Genomic DNA, 17,657 nt, shown 5'->3' with positions numbered 1-17,657 from the left:
TACTACCTAGATTTAGGCATATGGGGGAGCATTTTTTTACTATGTGTACATACCCGGGATGGTCGTATGGAAATACTTATCAAGAGGATTAAGTTGATAGTGAGATAGCTCCTACAAGTGTAATCTCCAAACGGTTTGGAGGAGGAAGAAGAAGAAAAGCGAGAGATGGGGCGAAATTACCTTCTTCCTCGGGCTTATTGGGGCCCCCTAGGATATTGAATGACCGTCCGCATGGAACGCTGTTGTTCTTCCTGAAAACTTACCTGCATCTGTGCTGATCTCATACGACCGCTTATACGGGCGGCGGCGTCTGTTTAAAACGCCGTCTTTTGATCTGTTGTTTTCTTCTGGTCGAGGGTGCAAAATGACCGCTTGGATGGGCCTATCTGGAACGCCATTGAACGCTCTAGAATTTTCTGCAAAAGAGTTAAACGACCACTCGAACGGGCGCTCGTGCCTGTTTGAAATACCGTCTTTGCTTCTATTGTCTCTGGCTGTTTTGCGTTGGAACCTCCCGCAGGTCAGGTCATCCGAAACCCCGTGTTTATTGAGAAAATTGGCAAGAAAACTGGTAGATTTTTGTGGCGCCCAGGAAATGTGGTGGCAAAACTGGATGTGAACTTAAAATGTGGTGTTTTTTTTTTTGCAATTCAATCTATTAAGTGAAATGATCAGCTCATGTAGCGAGCATCTGCTGGAAAAATATTATGCTCAGGTATTTGTGAGATTAATATGAGGTACTGTATTTACTAGGCATACTTTGATATGCAAACTAACATGAGCCAGTGAGCGTGAGCTATATATATTTGTGTCTCTGTACGTACTACGTATATATCAATTAAATGTGGGCATCGACGTTTGTATTATTGAGTTAGAAGAAAACAATACGTGTTCATTATTTTGCCTTATTTCTTCAGGATAGGGGTATAAACAATCTTGAGCGCACAAAAAGACTGAACCTGATACATCTCTAGTAATTGATGGCAGAACGCGCTACGATTGGCACAGACAGATTCAAGTTGCTGAATCTAATAGACTGATGCGTGAGCCACAGCCCATAGACCGATGTGCGGTTTACATGAGCCGGTGGACCACCTTCACATGATCCAGAATACCTAGGAAACGAAGAATAGAAATGAAAAACATAATTAAACAGATAGCAAATCTAAATCTAAATCTAGTAGTTAGCTTGCCCCACAGCGAGTTGGATGGAGGGCTCGGCAGCTCCGGGGAGGCTCTGGAAACAGCGCATGGCGCACGCACGCGCACCACACCACCAGCTGCCTGCTTGCCTCACCGACGCCACAGATAAGCGTGGCGCTGCCGTCCCGATCGAGCCGACTTCCTCACTCTTCCCCTTACACGCTCCTCGCTAGATACCCGCAATGGCCGGTGAACCCGCGTCCGCGCCGTCATGAACCACCGCAGTCACAGCCACCCCTGCGTCTTCTCTTCGTGTCCCCGAGCTTCGCTGCGACGTCCTTGACTTCCTCGCACAGCCACAAGAGCTCGAACGCCCTGCATCGCCGTCGCCTTCGCCGTCTTCAACTCTCGTCCGCCGAGATCGCCGGCGACCACACACCGACTCCAGAGCCTCGCCCGAGCTTCCGAGCCCTCCATCCAACGCGTTGTGAGCACCTGGTCATTTCCCCTCTAACAACGCTCTCGATTGCGAGCTCTAGGCCGTAGTTCCATCGAGGCCGAAACCCACCGCCGCTCAAGCTCATGGCCGGCGTCACTCCCGTGACTTACTGGCCTGGAATCCATGTCCAGTAACCTCGTGAGCTCCCGTAGGCGCCGTAGGAGCCAGAAGCCGCCTAGTTTGCACTCTGCAACGCCGCTTCCGCCGTTGTCCGAGCTCCAACCGCCGTACTTGATGTGGCCGCCGTCGTCTTAGGTCGTCTCCGGCGAAACTAACTTCACAATTCGACACGCGCCTGCACCAGCTCCGCGTGGATGTCCTCCGCCGTCAATTTGGTTGCCGGAGTACCATTTCGGAGCCCCTCCACCTTCTCAGCCCTCGCTGGCGACTAACCGCCGGTCAAAACCACCGCCTTCTCGGCCCTAGCCGGCGACTAACCGCCGGTAAAAACCGGCTGGTTTGACCTATTTTGGACTCCCTTGCGTCCACGACAGATGGCCCGGCCTCTGACTAATCTTTATATTATTAAAACAAAAGTCAAACAAGTTTTCACATTTATCTCGACCGTCAATATTAGAAATTAACGATGGAGATTGAAAACAATAGCGTTACATACAAATATTACAAATAAGTTGAGATGACACGTCTCATATACAACTTCATAAGTCACGTACGCATCACTTGATAAGGCACGTATAGAAAAGTGCAAAAGAAAAAAAAATAACAAACACGCTCCATACACAGGTACATATATAATCAGTCTGAGTCCAATTGCTATACAAGCCAGCCTTTCCATGTAATGATCGGGGGACAAAAAGGAAATTAAAAATCGGGCAGTCAACTGCAACCGGACGAGACTTGCCTGCTCCCTTCCCATTCTCTCATCCGTGCTTTCGCGTACGTGGCTTGATTTGATTGGACCCCACCCTCTTAAAATCAGGGGGAAGATGATTAGATTAAAAAAACAGCCGTAGCATGAAGTGAGAGCACCGATGGGAGCATGGAGGGAGCAAAGCCGAATCCACTGCAACCGGCCCACACCAGTCCGGTTGGCCCAGGAAATTCTAACTGGCTATATGCATGTGATGACATCATTGCTGATGTCATCAGTTTACTGCTATATTCTTTTTTGTTTAATTAACTAGGCCACTATGTACGTGTGCCAAAGAGCCAATCAACCAGACCGTCAATTAAAAAAAAACAATCAACCAGACGTATAACACTTGGCTACTACTCCTATGTACCTTTTGTTGCATCAATCTACTACTATGTACATGTACCAAAGAGCAGATCAACCAGTCCATCAACAAAAGAAAAACGAGTCAACTAGACGTATAGCACTCGGCCACCATGTACGTCTGCTGAAGAGCCTGATTTCTGGCAAGAAGTAGCACACGCCCTATTGAAAACAAAGAGGAAAGGAGTGTCGGACACGGGCATGCAACTGATTGATTTCCATCCCAAGCAGTCAGACAAGAAAAATAAAAGAGGAGTACCACACGTACGCACAATTACCTGATTGATTTTCATTGCATACCGACGCATCCGGAACCAGATATACTTACATAGCCATCAGGACTCGGCAAAGCTGCACTATATAGATAATATATAAAGAGGTAAAACAACGAACCACACCGACCAAAGAAATTTGCCAGCACACGCCAAGACATAACATCAGCATCATCAGCACACATCCAGCAAATCTGAAGCAAGACCATGCTGCATCCACAGCTACATATCAAATATGCATCCACGGCGATATGATGCTTGGAGATGATGAATCCAATACGAGCCCACGAATGTGCGAATACTCGACGGATTCAAGACACAATAGTAGTGCCTTCAACGCACCCACAACGTCAAGACACACAACTGATCGAAAGACGGCAGACAATAAAGTGGTAAGATTTAGATTTGCATAATCTATGTGCAAACCATGTTTGTTTAAACGTATCCATCTTAACATGTCTTCGCAGCTTCCTTAGTACAAACAGATTTGCATCCACATGCTATGATGCGCGGCAGATGACACATCCAATACGAGCCCACAAACCGTCGAATACCCGATAGATTCGAGGTACGATGGTAGTGCCTTCAATGCACCCGCAACATCATGACACACAACTGATTGATAGACGGCAGACAACAACGTTGGTAAGATTCCAATACGAGCCCACAAATCCTCGAATACCTGACGGATTCGAGGCACAATGGTATTGCCCTCAATGCATCCGCATCATCATGACACACAGCAGATCGAAGACGGCAGACAATAACGTTGGCAAGATTTAGATTTGTGTAATATCCGTGTGTGCTCCATGTGCATTTAGATGTATCCATCTTTTTTTACGGGTGAAGATGCATCCATCTTAACATGTCTTCGAAGCATTTTTAATACAGACAACTTTCATATGCATTGTTATATAGTCAAACTTTTTACTACTCATCGAATTTCATACGTATAATTAATAACCATCTTTTTGGATTTTCAGGCATCGAAGATGTGGAGTGATTAACTATAAGAGGACAATTAAACACGAAATATTATAGCGAGAATAATGAGTGTGAGATTCGATCAACCCTTCAACTGGTGAATTTATAAGCATCAATATGATCATGCAGGACAAACATGTATTTATATATATTTAGGAATATTTTTTCCCATTTATAAATACTACACAATATAGTTTTATTTGTTTTTAAGGTTGATAAAAATTCATTCTACTATCTACTAAAATAATCGGACAAACATTTGCTGATAAAAAAATAATCTAGAATTCTATATGTATTTGACAACTTTGAAGTTGTATAATCTACAAAGTATCACGAGGTAAAAAAATTTAAAAAATGAAATTATTACTTTCGAGTAAATCCATAATACTTCCTCCGGCCCAAAATAAGAGCCTCAACTTTATACTAACTTTACTACTAAGTAATACTAAAGTTGAGACACTCATTTTGAGACAGATGGAGTATATGGTAAGAGATGGTAAAAGAGTGAAAGGTTTTGTCAGATAATTGTGTTATGCACATTACTACTTTGAGTTCAGTACCAAGAATATATACCCTATAAGATTATAGCAAGTTTAGCTAACATACACCAATAAGTACAACATTCCTAATATCAATTTTTGGCGTGTTCCTAATATCCTAATAACTCATCACACAAAATGATTTCATAGCAATATAATTTATTTATTTTTGAAATATCAAAAGTGTACAACATCCAGTAGATAACATTCTTTTTACAATCGAAACCAATGAAATTATATCTAGCCGCGCAAATGCGTGGGTAACTCCGCTAGTTTTGTATTAGGGCAAAAGTTTAACAGTAGCTAACACTGCTTGTTAAATTTGCAACTGACCAGTGGGCTCCATTTGTCAGATTTGACCCGGAACGCCTTATTTGACTTGCTGACGTTACGCATGTGTAGTGATAACACGATAATGATTTCTGGTATTTTTTGATATCAGAAAAATGATTTATATAATTTCAGAAAATTGACTAAACTTAAAAATTCACAAAAAATCAACTGTAGCTCCGAATGAAATAATTTATATATGAATAATGATCAGAAAAATCCAAAGAATCCATATATACCATTTTCATGCATGATAAAACAACCTATACCTACTGTATAAGTGAAAACAACTAAATGACCTTTAAAATGCTTCATTCGGAGTTTTCGTTGGTTCAAATGGGCTTCATTTAAATCATATTGTTGCATCTGATGTGTATTGATTGCCTCTCTGGCACTGTCCTTCTCGATAAGTTCTGCTCCTATGAGTGGCACCGAGTACGTGTCCGAGGAGCAGTGCTACCCTGTTGATCTTTCAGGCAAGCAAACCCCCTTGATCATTCTGATATAATCCCACTCTCTTGCTCCTGCTCTCTTTATTGCATGAGGACAACGTGTCAACTGTTACATGTTTCGATAGTTAAACTCATTCTTTTGCATGACCGGTTATTGTCACAGTAAATAGCTAAACCTTCCTAGCATGATTACGAGTTGCGTGAGCCATGTTGTGACTTCATCCATGCCATGCCTGCTATTGCTTAGATTTGTGTCAGTTGTGATTCATCTAGGAATGAATTGGAATGGTGTCTTCATGTTCTAATGTTGAGAGTTAAGTGTGTGAACCTGTTTTGGTAAAGGTAGCAATGAGAAGCCATGTAGGAGTACATGGTGTTGGGAAACGTAGTAGAAAACAAAACATTTTGCGCCTACGCATACCCAAAATCAATATGAAGATGCATAACGGGTTGGGATCACAATCGTTACCTTCATCGAGTTGCAGCGAAAGAAGAGCGTGTCAGTGTAGATTGTAGTTGGAGTCCCTCGAACCGTCGATGAACGATACTGCGAACTGCCCACAAACAGTCCCTCGAACTGAAGACCAAAAGAACGGCCTCTCTACTTGGTTGCAAGCGTGTAACTTTCACGATCCAGTATTGTTTCATCGTCGAGAGCTGATCGTTGCCGGAGAATTAGAGGGAGGAGATTAGAACCACATGGGGCTTCTAATTATGAGGATTAGAGGATTAGTCTAGCTCTAATTAGTCAACTAGGACCAACTAAAACTAGAACTAGAAGAACTAGAGGAGGCTCCAAAACTTTGTGTCTAAAAGAGCACAAATCCTCAAGTATATATAGGTTAGAGAGAAGAGGGAGGGCTTCCACCATGGGAGGAAGGAGTCCCCCTTGGTGCGTTCGCTAGGGAAGGGGAGGGGAGGGGAGGAGGAGCCTTGACCGCCTTAGTTGCAGATTCTCGAAGTGTTTGCAACTAAGGTGGTTAAGGCTCATCTCTTTCATGTTGAGAGGAGCGTTAACCACCTTAGGTGCAAACACTTCGAGTGATTTGAATTTCGAGGATGAAAACCTTCTTATATATGCACCCCAATGTAAATTTGAATTGATAGGCATTGACTTCATTTGACACTTTGTGTGTTGTCCCAACATCATGTCTTCCTACTAATTCAACTAGGTCACTTGGATCCATCCACTTTAATCTAATCCACATTTCTTCCGCAACCTCTTCATTGCTACTGTATAAAAATTTGTATAATGATGTATAAATACAGTATAAATATAAAGAAATGAAATACGCATGAATAGTCGTAGCATGGGAAATAATCAACGTTGCTGCTATTTAGCAGTAGCGCGGATCTAACCACACGCTACTGCTAGACACAAGTAGTAATAGCGCGGTGTCCGACCTACGCTACTACTAACAATTAGCTGTAGTGCCTAGCAGTAGCGCGGGCCGCCATGCTACTGTAGCCGTTAACCCCGCGCTACTACTAGGGCGGCGTCCGATGGCAACAAGCTTGTCAGGTTGCGGCCTGGTTGGGGGTGGTGTGGGTTGGGGCATATGGTGATGAAGCCTTGGTTTGGGGATGGTGGCGTAGCACCGATAGCGGCGGAACACCGGTGGCGGCTCTGCGAAGGAGGGCCAACAGAGAATAGGAGAGGGCTGGTCGGGCAAGAAGGGAGGGGCGCATATGGGTGAATTGGTGCGGGCCCTAGTGGTCAGTCCGATGTGACAAACATGTCCATGCAGGCCAGGGCGTGCCATATCCGTCCTAGATATGGACAGGGTATGAAGAGTGTCGGTCAGTCTGATGTATGGGTCTGGTATGGGGTGTCCAGTTGGGTGGGAATTTTCCATCCGAGCAATGACCAAGCAGCCCGTCCAAACATTTGGGGCTGGTACAGGGGTCGGGTTGTAGATGCTCTTACGGGTATATGGGTCGGGTTGTAGATGCTCTTACTACCAAGCAGAGTTGGGCATCACATGTGACGGACAGGTGGGCCAGGCAAAGGCAGGTGCCCATCCTGTACTTGCTTCAGGCAATCTTTTTCTCTATCTCACGTGACAAACGCTCTTCCCCTGCTCTATCTCTTCTCCCACCCTCTCAAAGTGAAACTCCATCTCTGCATCTGCATTTGACAACGCCCATTGATTTCATCAACGTCAATAGATTAATCCCTTCTTCCGTTTGAAATATTATATGGCGTTAAAATGTTCCTCTACGTATGAAGCATACGGCTTGGCGTGCGGAGACGGGTGCATTAGCGACTACAACTTGCATGCAATATAGGCACTTGACGCGGCGTGGAACTTGTCCACTCTGTGGTATAACCGATGAGGACAGCTACCATGCACTAGTTGCATGCAGCCATGCACGTAGTGTTTGGGAGAGCATGAGGCGTGTTTGGTCTCTCCCCCACGATCATCTCTTTGTTAACAGTGGGCAGGAATGGTTGCTTAATTTATTGCTTAACTGCAACGAGGCGGAGAGGGATCGAGTACTAATGCTCATTTGGCGTATATGGCAATTACGTAATGATCTTACTCATGATAAAATGATAAAGAGGTTCCCCCAGTGGATATTACTGTTGACTTTTTAGTGAGCTATATGAATTCTATTTGTGATGCCAAGAAGTTGAGCACTGAGGAAATACTCAAAGGGAAAATGCTGGTTGCTGATTGGGCTTTGCCCGAAGTGAGAATTAATCCCGCTCCTAAGCCTTGGCCACCTCCTACTACAGACTCCGTTGCTCTATCTGTTGATGGATCTTTTTCAGTTGATTCTGGCGCCGCAGCCGCAGGGACTATTCTCCGGCGACATGATAGATCAGTTATTTTTGCAGCATACCGGTATATTTTCAATTGCAATGATGCATTGGAAGTGGAGATACATGCGCTTATGCAAGGGATGACACTTGCTATACAACATTCCAATTGTCCGGTGATTGTTCAATCTGATTCTAGTGTGACGTTATCAAGTTTGATAGGAGATGGGTTGATTCGTTCTGCCTATGGACATCTCGTAGCTGAAATTAAGGCATTGATGAGGAATAGGGAGTTTATTCCCCAAAAATTAAATAGGGATCAGAATAGAGTTGCTGACCGCTTGGCAAATTATAGTCGCGTAGAGTGTACCACGGCTGTTTGGATGCATCTAGGACCACCATGTTTTTTTTTGGAAATGGAGGCATGCCCCCGGCCTCTGCATTATGAAGATGCATGTAGCCATATTATTAAAAATCCGGAAAGTATCGTCGAAAAGGTCTTACAGCTTGCAAACAGAGCAGAATAAAGTGCAAAAAAAAGGAAATTACATGCTGACAAAGGCAACCGATACGGTAATAAGAAGGATAAGCTCCCTAGACTCCTATCCTATTATGCGAGCGCCATCCGAACCGGTTGAATATAGCCCGAGCTACCATCTCCCATTGGTTGCACCCAGTAACCAAACGCTCCCTGGAGTCCATAGGAGTGAGGAAGGACCATGTACGGATCCAAACTGTAGCCCTGAAGATGACCTGCAAGAAAGTTAAAGTATGTTATCTGTTAAAAATCATATCATTCCTGCAGTTCCATATAGCCCATAATAATGCACATATTCCAATCCGAATACGGGCCGCAGTAATCTGCTCAACCCCAGCTAACCACGTCCCAAACAATGACGCAATATCAGCTGGAGGGTTAATGTTGAAGCCTATATGAATCGTTCTCTAAAGTAACTTGGAAAGTGGGCAATCAAGAAATAAGTGTTGTATTGTTTCATCATGATCACAAAAACAACATCGTGAACTTCCTACCCATCACCTTTTAATTAAGTTGTCCTTTGTGAGTATCACTTGCTTGTGGACAAACCACATAAAAAATTTAATACGCAAAGGAACCTTGATCTTCCAAATGTGCAATGACCTTGAGAGTGGGCCAGAATTAATCAAATCCGTATAGAAAGATTTCACCGTAAAAATCCCATTTTTATTTAACTTCCATTGTGACGCATCCGGTTGATCGGAGGGTTGAACGTCTATCGGTCTCCGAACCAAATGCATCTAGGCGGTCCATCTCTCATCAACTAACACCTGTCTGAACTGGATGTATCGAGGATCTTTTGCCTCTCGACTGTAACTCTATCAATTTGGAATAAAACTCCTTTTTCATCACAAAAAAAAAGATTAATCCCTTCTCTTCTTCCCCACACCACACACGGGCAGGGCTGCTAGCATGGAGATTGACGTTACGCCTACGCCACTAGTATAAAAACCCCAGCTCCCCCCTTGGGGGCGAGGCAGAGCAGAGCAGAGCAGGACCTAGACTAGAGAGAAGATCTTTCTATATGTGCTGTGCATTTCTGGAAAGCAATAATTCTCCAAAACATAGTCCATATGTGCTGTGCAAAACTAACTTTGTCATCTTGTAAGAGCTCTAGGCAGTGTTTGGATGGTGAAAAATGTAGAGAATTTTATTTACTGCTGCTGTCTCTGCTCCCTAATCAGTTTTATTTACCTGGGAGGGATCAACAGGATGCAGTGATTATTGCACTGGAGATCTTAGTCAGAAACCAGACAAAAAAGGACACGCGAAACGCATGCTAAAAAGGACAAAATCTCAGCGACAGTGATATATGCCAACATCCCTCTCATCTAATCTAGGCCTCACTCTGAATCATTGGAAACCTTTTGCTGACCACTCAAATTAATCATATGTAGCGTTCCATGGCAGATGATGACGGTGACTCGGAAGCTCCCCAAGTCCGCGAAGTCTTTCTTAAAAGTTATCATTGAAGCGTTAGATTTGTGGTCGTTTTATAATATAGTAAAGCTAATTTTCTATTGCTTTACTGAAAGGTTAGCTTTCTATTGCTTCACTTAAGGGTTATGGAAGTGCTGGCACTGCGATTGGACGTACCGCCTGACTAGTCCATGCGAAAATGGTACCGTAGATCATCGAGGCTATCGCCACCAAATCGAGCAGAATCTCGAATCGTTGGTTGAGAAAAAGGATCGTAAAACGGTTCACCGAACAAAGGTTAGTGCTGAGACCGACCAGTATGGCAATAACGAAATTTAGGACAGTTGTGATTAACTTCAGTTTATCTGGCATACCTGCAATTCTATCTTTGTTTCTTTGCTCAAGCCTCCTCAAGCAGAGGAGGAGAAGGAGGAGGAGGAGGCTCCTGAAGAACCCAAGGTTGCGAAAGAGGAGCGGCAGCGGCACAAGAGTATCTTCTTCGATGCAGCCAAAGGTCACACCTCTGATTCTTACCCATATGCTCCTGCATAATTAATTAATTTCTCACGGGAGGAAGAATATAAGAAGAAAAGAATGAGATTTAATTAGCCAAAAGTAATCCATATCTGTTGTGCAAGAGCTCTAGCTGGATGGTGAAAAATGTGAGCAAATTTAATTTGCTGCTGCTGTCTCTGCTCCCTCAGTTTTACCTTGTGATTATTGCATTCAGTATTCTGGAGATATTATTCAGAAACCAAACAAAAAAGGACACGGGAAACACATACTAAAAAGGACAAAATCTCAGTGAAAGTGATAGGTGCCGACATCCCTCTCATCTAAATCTAATCTATGCCGCACTCAGAATCATTGGAAACCTTTTGCTGACCACTCAAATATGTGGCCTTCCATAGCAGATGTCAGACGGCGATTCAGAAGCTCCCTGGATCCGCAAAGTCTTTTTTACAAGTTATCACTGAGTTATGAAATAGAACTAGAAAGCTTTGCTTTGCTTTCTTTCATGGGATATTTCCCTCTCCGTACCCCCTCGTCGCTCGCCCCTGCAGCGCAATCGGGGGGCCAACCCTAGCACCCCAACCGTCGCGATCCCATCTGTCCTTCCCCTCCGCCACCGCCGAGGTACAGCGCCGGGCAGAGCCCGTGCGTTTGACGGCAGCGGCGGACGGCTGCTCCTTCCCGGGCTGCATGGCGGCGAGGGCGCCAGATCCGTGGAGGTGCGGCCTCTTCCTCGATCCATGGCGGCGCGGTAGCTCGTGCTGGAGGCGTTTGTGGTGGTGTGGGGAGAGATGGCCAGAAGATGGAGATGGGTCTGGACGTGGCCGGTGGCGGCGGCGGCGTCCGGCCCGGATCCGCTCCTGGCGGAGGCGATTCCGGCCCGGATCCGAACATGGCGGTGGCGGCATCCCCTTTGCCGGGGATGACGAGCCAGATGGTGGGTCCTTGCGGCGGCGCCGGTGGATCTTGGGATCCCGCACTCGGGGACGTCGCAGGACGCACGTGGCGGCCGGAGCTTCCTCCGGCGTCGACGATGCTTGATGCGGGATCGCGGCGACGGTTGCTGTTGTACGGGCGACAATAACGGCTGGCATGACGGTGGGTTCTCCCTGTAGAGCCCGGAATCGGTGCGGCGGCTTCTCTTCTTCAACGGCGGCCGACTCCGGGATCATGTGCGCGATTCGAAGTTAGGGTCTCGAGGTGGTGACAGCCATCTTAGGCTGGTGGCGGTATGGGACATCCTGTCCATCAATAGATTGGGTTCGATGCGGCTCGGCAGGTGACACATTTGCCTCTTTCGAAGTTGTCGGGCGGTGCCTGCCGCCGGCAGGTGAGGCCACCGGTGGATGTGCTACCGACGGATTCTACGCACGACGTCTTATATGGAGACTCCAAGCATGCCTGCTACCGGCAGGTGATGCATGGTGGCTCTGGCAGAGGTGTCATGTTTAGCCTGTTGCTGTCGGATCGAAGATGGTGCGACGGTAGCGGGAGGCAGACGGTATGGGACGTCTTTGTCTTCCGTTTTCTCCTTCAGAGGTATCTGGCTATCGAGGTGTCGGTAGACGGATAAGGGCGGATAGTACAGACGACTTCAACAACGAGTTTATGCACTCCGGTGGAAGCACAAGATCTTTGATCAGACTATGTCGCCGCGCGCCTGTGTCGTGTCTTTGCTGAAGGTGGTGGATTGAAGCTTGGCTTTGGTGATGAGAATCCGGAGTTCAACCTTGTGGTGGACTCGCCATCATTGGCGCACGTGCGGCGATCCCTTCTTGAACGCGTAGTCTAGGAATGGTGTATTTTTTTCGTTTATGTCGTGTCTTGTATCATAGGGATTAGTCGCTATCTGGGGAGGTAATGCCGTGAGGTATAAGGCCTCAGGGTTTGTTTTCCATTTTATTTCCGGGTAGATGGTGTTCGGCTGCTGAGTTTTGCACTATTAATAATATATGACTGTATCCATCGTCCTGATGCATTGGACGGTGGTTATCCTTCTTTTTAAAAAAAGAGATTAGCCACCAACCCTCTCTTAAAATTAGCATTCCATTGCTTTACTTAAGGGTTAGCTTTCTGGTCGTTTGATAATGTAGTAAAGCTTGCATTCTGTTGCTTTACTGAAGGACTATGGAAGTGCCGGCACTGCGATTGGACGTACCGCTTGGCTAGTCCGTGCGGAAATCGTACCGTAGATCATCGAGGCTTATTAAAACCAGAGCATTTGGCAGTTGAATCATATTCGGAGAACCAAGCTGCTGCAGGTGTGTTACTTATGTTCTCCTGACCAATTTATCTGCAATTGATGCTTTGTTACATCAGCTGAGCAATTTATTACTACATTCCAGATCAAGTGCAGTCCGAGATGCAGAACTCCAACGATACAACCACTAAAATTGAATCTCGCACATATGCTCATCATAGTCATGGCACAGTTGTAAAACCAGAGCACTCGATAACCGAATCATCGCCGGCAGATCAGAACACGACAACCACCACAACTACAACCACATCGGCAACAGCTACCACAACCTCTACAACCACATCAGCAGCAGCAACAACTCACTCATCGTCTGCTACAGGTACATCGCGCGCACCATTGTTTTTCTAATGGACTTGGAGATGTTCCCTTTTTCAAAAATAGGCTGCAATGGCTATATATTTGAATAGAAATGCAAAGTATGCCAAAGGGGGTTAGCAGAGTTCCATCAAGCATACCATTATACCAACCTACATTTCTTTGACGGTACTACATCAGGCTTACGCCGGCCTGAACCAATAAATTAAAACCAAACTGTGCATACAAAGTTATGAGATACAAGAGAGAAAAAGAGCTAGCTACAAAGCTACCAACTTACATTTTTTTTCATGAAAGAACAAGCAGGCATTAGATCACGAAGCTTTACGTGTCCATATTAATTGCATCATCACAGTTTCTTTAGGATCACTATGTCAATGTAGTGCACTAGAGTAACAGACAACAGAAACATTCGCATGCAGGAATCTTTCACGCAGAAGTAATGGAAGGGATGACAGGTGACACGCCTCCCCTGAAGCCTGCCGATGGAGTTATCATGGATGCAACTCACCACCTACTTGGACATGGGGGTAGGCCTAATAAAGTGCTCAGTATGCATGGACTACTGTTATTCAGAGCTGCAGCCTGATAGCAGTAATTATACTTGCTCAGATGTTCATGGAACTACAACGACAACCTTCGAGAATGGCTCATTTACCACCCATGTAAGTCGCATAACAGAACTCAAGGTCGATTGCCCGAATGTGACCACTATCGTGAGGGGTGATTTACCAACCTCGCCGATACCTCAAGCAGCAGATCAACCTCATGTAGCAGTGTCAGTCCCTCAAGATGTGAATCCGGCTGCTCCTAGCCCCCAACAGAGTGATGACTGGGATATACCGAAAGCCATAGTGTATGGTGGCTTAGTGGAGTCAGTCACCAGCCTCTCCGTTGTTTCAGCAGCAGCATCAAGTGGAGCAAAAACATGTCAGTTACTTACTTTCACTTATTTACATGATGAATTCTTTGCACAAAAAAACACATGATGAATGCACTATTTTGACACTGATATTTATATTGTTCCATCTAATTAAATTCTGTTTTTCACTTGCCTGTAGTGGACATATTCATCTTGGGCATAGCCAACCTTATGGGAGGGCTTCCTCTCATTTTCCACAATGTAACAAACTTCTCTCCTCACTGAATGTCACACTGTTCTTACTGATCACTGCAGAAAACTCGGAAAACTAACATATCCTTCCTTTCCCCGTTGACAACAGATTGCCGATCTAAGAGACATTCGAGATGTGAATGAGGACAACGAGCGCGTCGGCCACTACTGGTTGCAGCTCGGAAGGCGGACGAAAGCCCGACTCCACATGATCCTGGCCCTGCTCTCATACATCGTGTTCGGGCTACTTCCACCAATCCTCTATGGTCTGTCATTCCGTGAGAGCAATGACAGGGAGAACAAGATGATGGCCGTCGCTGGTGCTTCACTCGTCTGCATCGCTCTACTAGCACTTGGAAAGGTGCATGTCAAGGCAGCACCCAGGACATACTTCAAGACCCTAATGTACTACCTGACGGTCGCTGTGAGCTCATCGGGGCTGTCCTGCGTCGTCGGCGTGCTGATCACACGGCTCCTGGTGCACTTTGAAATTATCGAGCAAGGTGGGTCGGCTGCTCCTCCTTCTCCGGGCCTGTCGTTCCCTCATTCAGTGGGTGCACAAACATCTGCCTGGGCCTCATTCTGAATTCTGAACTCGGAAGTTATTGGGAAACAGTGCTGAAAAAGAGAAGACATGTATGAGTGGCATTGGTGTTTGATCCTGACATATTGATAGCAGCACTGAACTGGCAACCAGGCAACTGAGAAAGACCAATTGAAATGAACACAGGCCACTGAGTTGACCCACCACACCGAGCAAAGCAAACACCCATGAAATTATATAGATAAGAAGCATACATAAGACACACATAGATCCAGAAAGAGTTTCGAATTAAAACCTGTAAAAAGATGCAATCTTCAGTTTTTACAGAGTCCAGTAGTGCCGGTAGAAATTTAGCTGATGGTACCAAGCAGTTATTAAGCTGCAGGGCACACTGATAAATGTCCAGCTGGTAGTTCTGCGTAAAACTTGAGCGGTAATTCCGATGTGTCTTACCAACTTGGAACTAGATCAACCATGTGTTGTTAGTACCCGGTGGTTCCACAACAGTGCTTTTGTGTGTGTAAAAGAACCTAGATTGCCAATAAAAATCATTTGATTTTCGGTATATCCGATGTGAAATGCAAGGGGGCATACAGTCCCAATCCTTTTCGGTAGTACACGTCCATTATTACGAAAATAGCGATAAGTTATGTGCCATTATCCTTATTTTGTTTCTTGATGTTGTGTATTGAAACATTGGTTCCATGAATGTAATCAGGAAATCAACCTGTTCTTAAGAAGAAGATTTTTTTTATGATGTTTGTCCTAAATTATGCGTGCTAACCTTAGCATGAAAAAGTAACAGAATGTTGTATTTTGCTCCAAACACTTCATTTTGTAAAAAAAACAATAGATGTGGATTACACATGAGAATTTGGGACGGAGGTTTGTGCCCCTCTCTGCTAATGGGAACACATGGTCACAAAGGATTGATTTAATTAGAGATGAAAACTCATGCTACAGGAGCTTGTATCACCATAGCATATAAGGTGTGGGTGCACCTGATATTCTCCCATTAATTCGCTTTGCTGCTGAGGAGTCTGGAGACGAACGTCTCTTCTGTACTCTGCTTATGAACATGTTATTGGCGGGCGTAGGCAAACCTTGAAGCTCCCTCCCCGCCCGATCAGGGCATGTTGGATTAATAGTCTGCCCCTCCCCACACGTTACCGGCGGCTGCAACCATTTTTTCTCTTGGAGCAAGGAACATTTGGCACCCCGCTCCATCCTTGCCAGTCCAATTCAGAAAGCATCCGAAGCAAACCCTAGTTGGGCACAGACAGAGCACTTACAGATCAAGCCGCCATGACTCGACCTCTGGCTGAGATAGAACGATGGCGCCATGGTGGAGGGCAACCTCCCTCAGGCGAGCCATTCTCTCTGAAACCAATTAGTAATAATTGGTTTCGCTAAAACTGACTGAAGCTCATGCCTGAGGCTGAGGCCGAGTGGTCAATCAGCTTAATCGGCTTCGTCGAGACCGACAGAGTCCAATCGTCATCGCCTAAGCCGACGGTGTATTATTTCTGAAATTTTTCAGAATTGTGTATTATTTATCTAATTAGTGAAAATTGTATTATTATTTTTAAAAAATAGCCTCCGTGGTTGCCCTCTGCACGGCTCTTCTATTTTTCCACTAAAAACAATATACATGGATAATTTTTCTAAACTGCTCTCTCGTATCAGGATCACTTCTTCCGGATTTCAAGAGTGGTTGTGACTCTAAGAACAGCAGATGCTCCTACACCGCAGCCTTCCCAACCACCAAATAAAAATGATTTAGCTCTGTAATCTGTTTCTAATTAATGCGAGGAGATCAAGCAACACATCGGGGGAGTCATCGAAATCAGCGTGGTGGGAATGAACATTTGTTAGATATGACTTCTGCGGTACATATAGCGTTAACATTTTCAGTAGGAACTCCCTCTGCCCCAAAGAAAGTGTCGTCGATCTTTGTACAGGAGTGCATCTTTTACAAGAATGAATTGGGACGATGAATGATGCAATGTTGAATGTAAGGTCAATTGAGTAACCTGCATATTCTCAAAATAATTATTCTTCTTTTAGATAATAATACTAGTAGACAAATATTCCGTCAAAAGGTAACTTAATATTTTTCCACGATCAATGCAGGTCTTCTATACAAAAAACAAACCAAATTGCAATCCTTGTCCAATGAGAAGTGATTGTAGGCATTAAGCAAGACATTCGCAACTTATATTCGATCCTTGCACCAAACTGCCTTATGTTGATTGAGATTTTTGAGACACATATTACTTTCACTCAGAATACAACTAAATGCTAATTAGTTGGTTCTATTATTTTTGATAAACACGATGTTTCATTTTATTGTGCAACTAAAACTTAATTATCTCGGATTCTTGGTCTTAACTTGGACCTCCTATGTTTGTGTACTTATTGATTTGTGAAATTCTTAGTTCTTCTGAATTTTCTTCTGTTTCCCAATTCCTTTTGATGAAGTGAGTGGTAGCATGCCCACTCTGAATTCTACTATCTGATTTGTGGCTTAAGGAAAGTACATAGGAAAAGGATTTTCACACTAACAACTCTAGCCCAATTATCAAGGAGCCAACAAGTCCAGCACGGGAAGAACATACATAAACTTTGAAAAATGATATTGAAGATTATGATCCATATACTGCTGAAATGCCAACCAAAATTGCTCATAGAACATTTAACGAGTATCTGGATCATATACTTCAATATCATTTTC

General features: G+C 44.7%; 1 protein-coding gene across 1 annotated transcript; it reads left to right on the top strand.

Annotated features, from left to right (window-relative positions):
* The first annotated feature begins 11,316 nt into the window (after positions 1-11,316).
* On the top strand, positions 11,317-15,044 carry LOC109774181 (uncharacterized). The gene is made up of 6 exons (XM_020332895.4): positions 11,317-12,951; positions 13,036-13,269; positions 13,688-13,795; positions 13,878-14,195; positions 14,327-14,388; positions 14,489-15,044. The coding sequence occupies exons 2-6, from the start codon at positions 13,053-13,055 to the stop codon at positions 14,963-14,965; spliced, it is 1,182 nt and encodes a 393-aa protein (XP_020188484.1). The 5' UTR covers positions 11,317-12,951; positions 13,036-13,052; the 3' UTR covers positions 14,966-15,044.
* The last annotated feature ends 2,613 nt before the right edge of the window (positions 15,045-17,657 follow it).

This window comes from Aegilops tauschii, chromosome 3 (assembly GCF_002575655.3).
Source record: "Aegilops tauschii subsp. strangulata cultivar AL8/78 chromosome 3, Aet v6.0, whole genome shotgun sequence".
In the NCBI taxonomy this organism is placed as follows: Eukaryota; Viridiplantae; Streptophyta; class Magnoliopsida; order Poales; family Poaceae; genus Aegilops; species Aegilops tauschii.
Note: the sequence above shows the minus strand (reverse complement) of the source record. Positions and strands in the feature narration are given on the sequence as shown.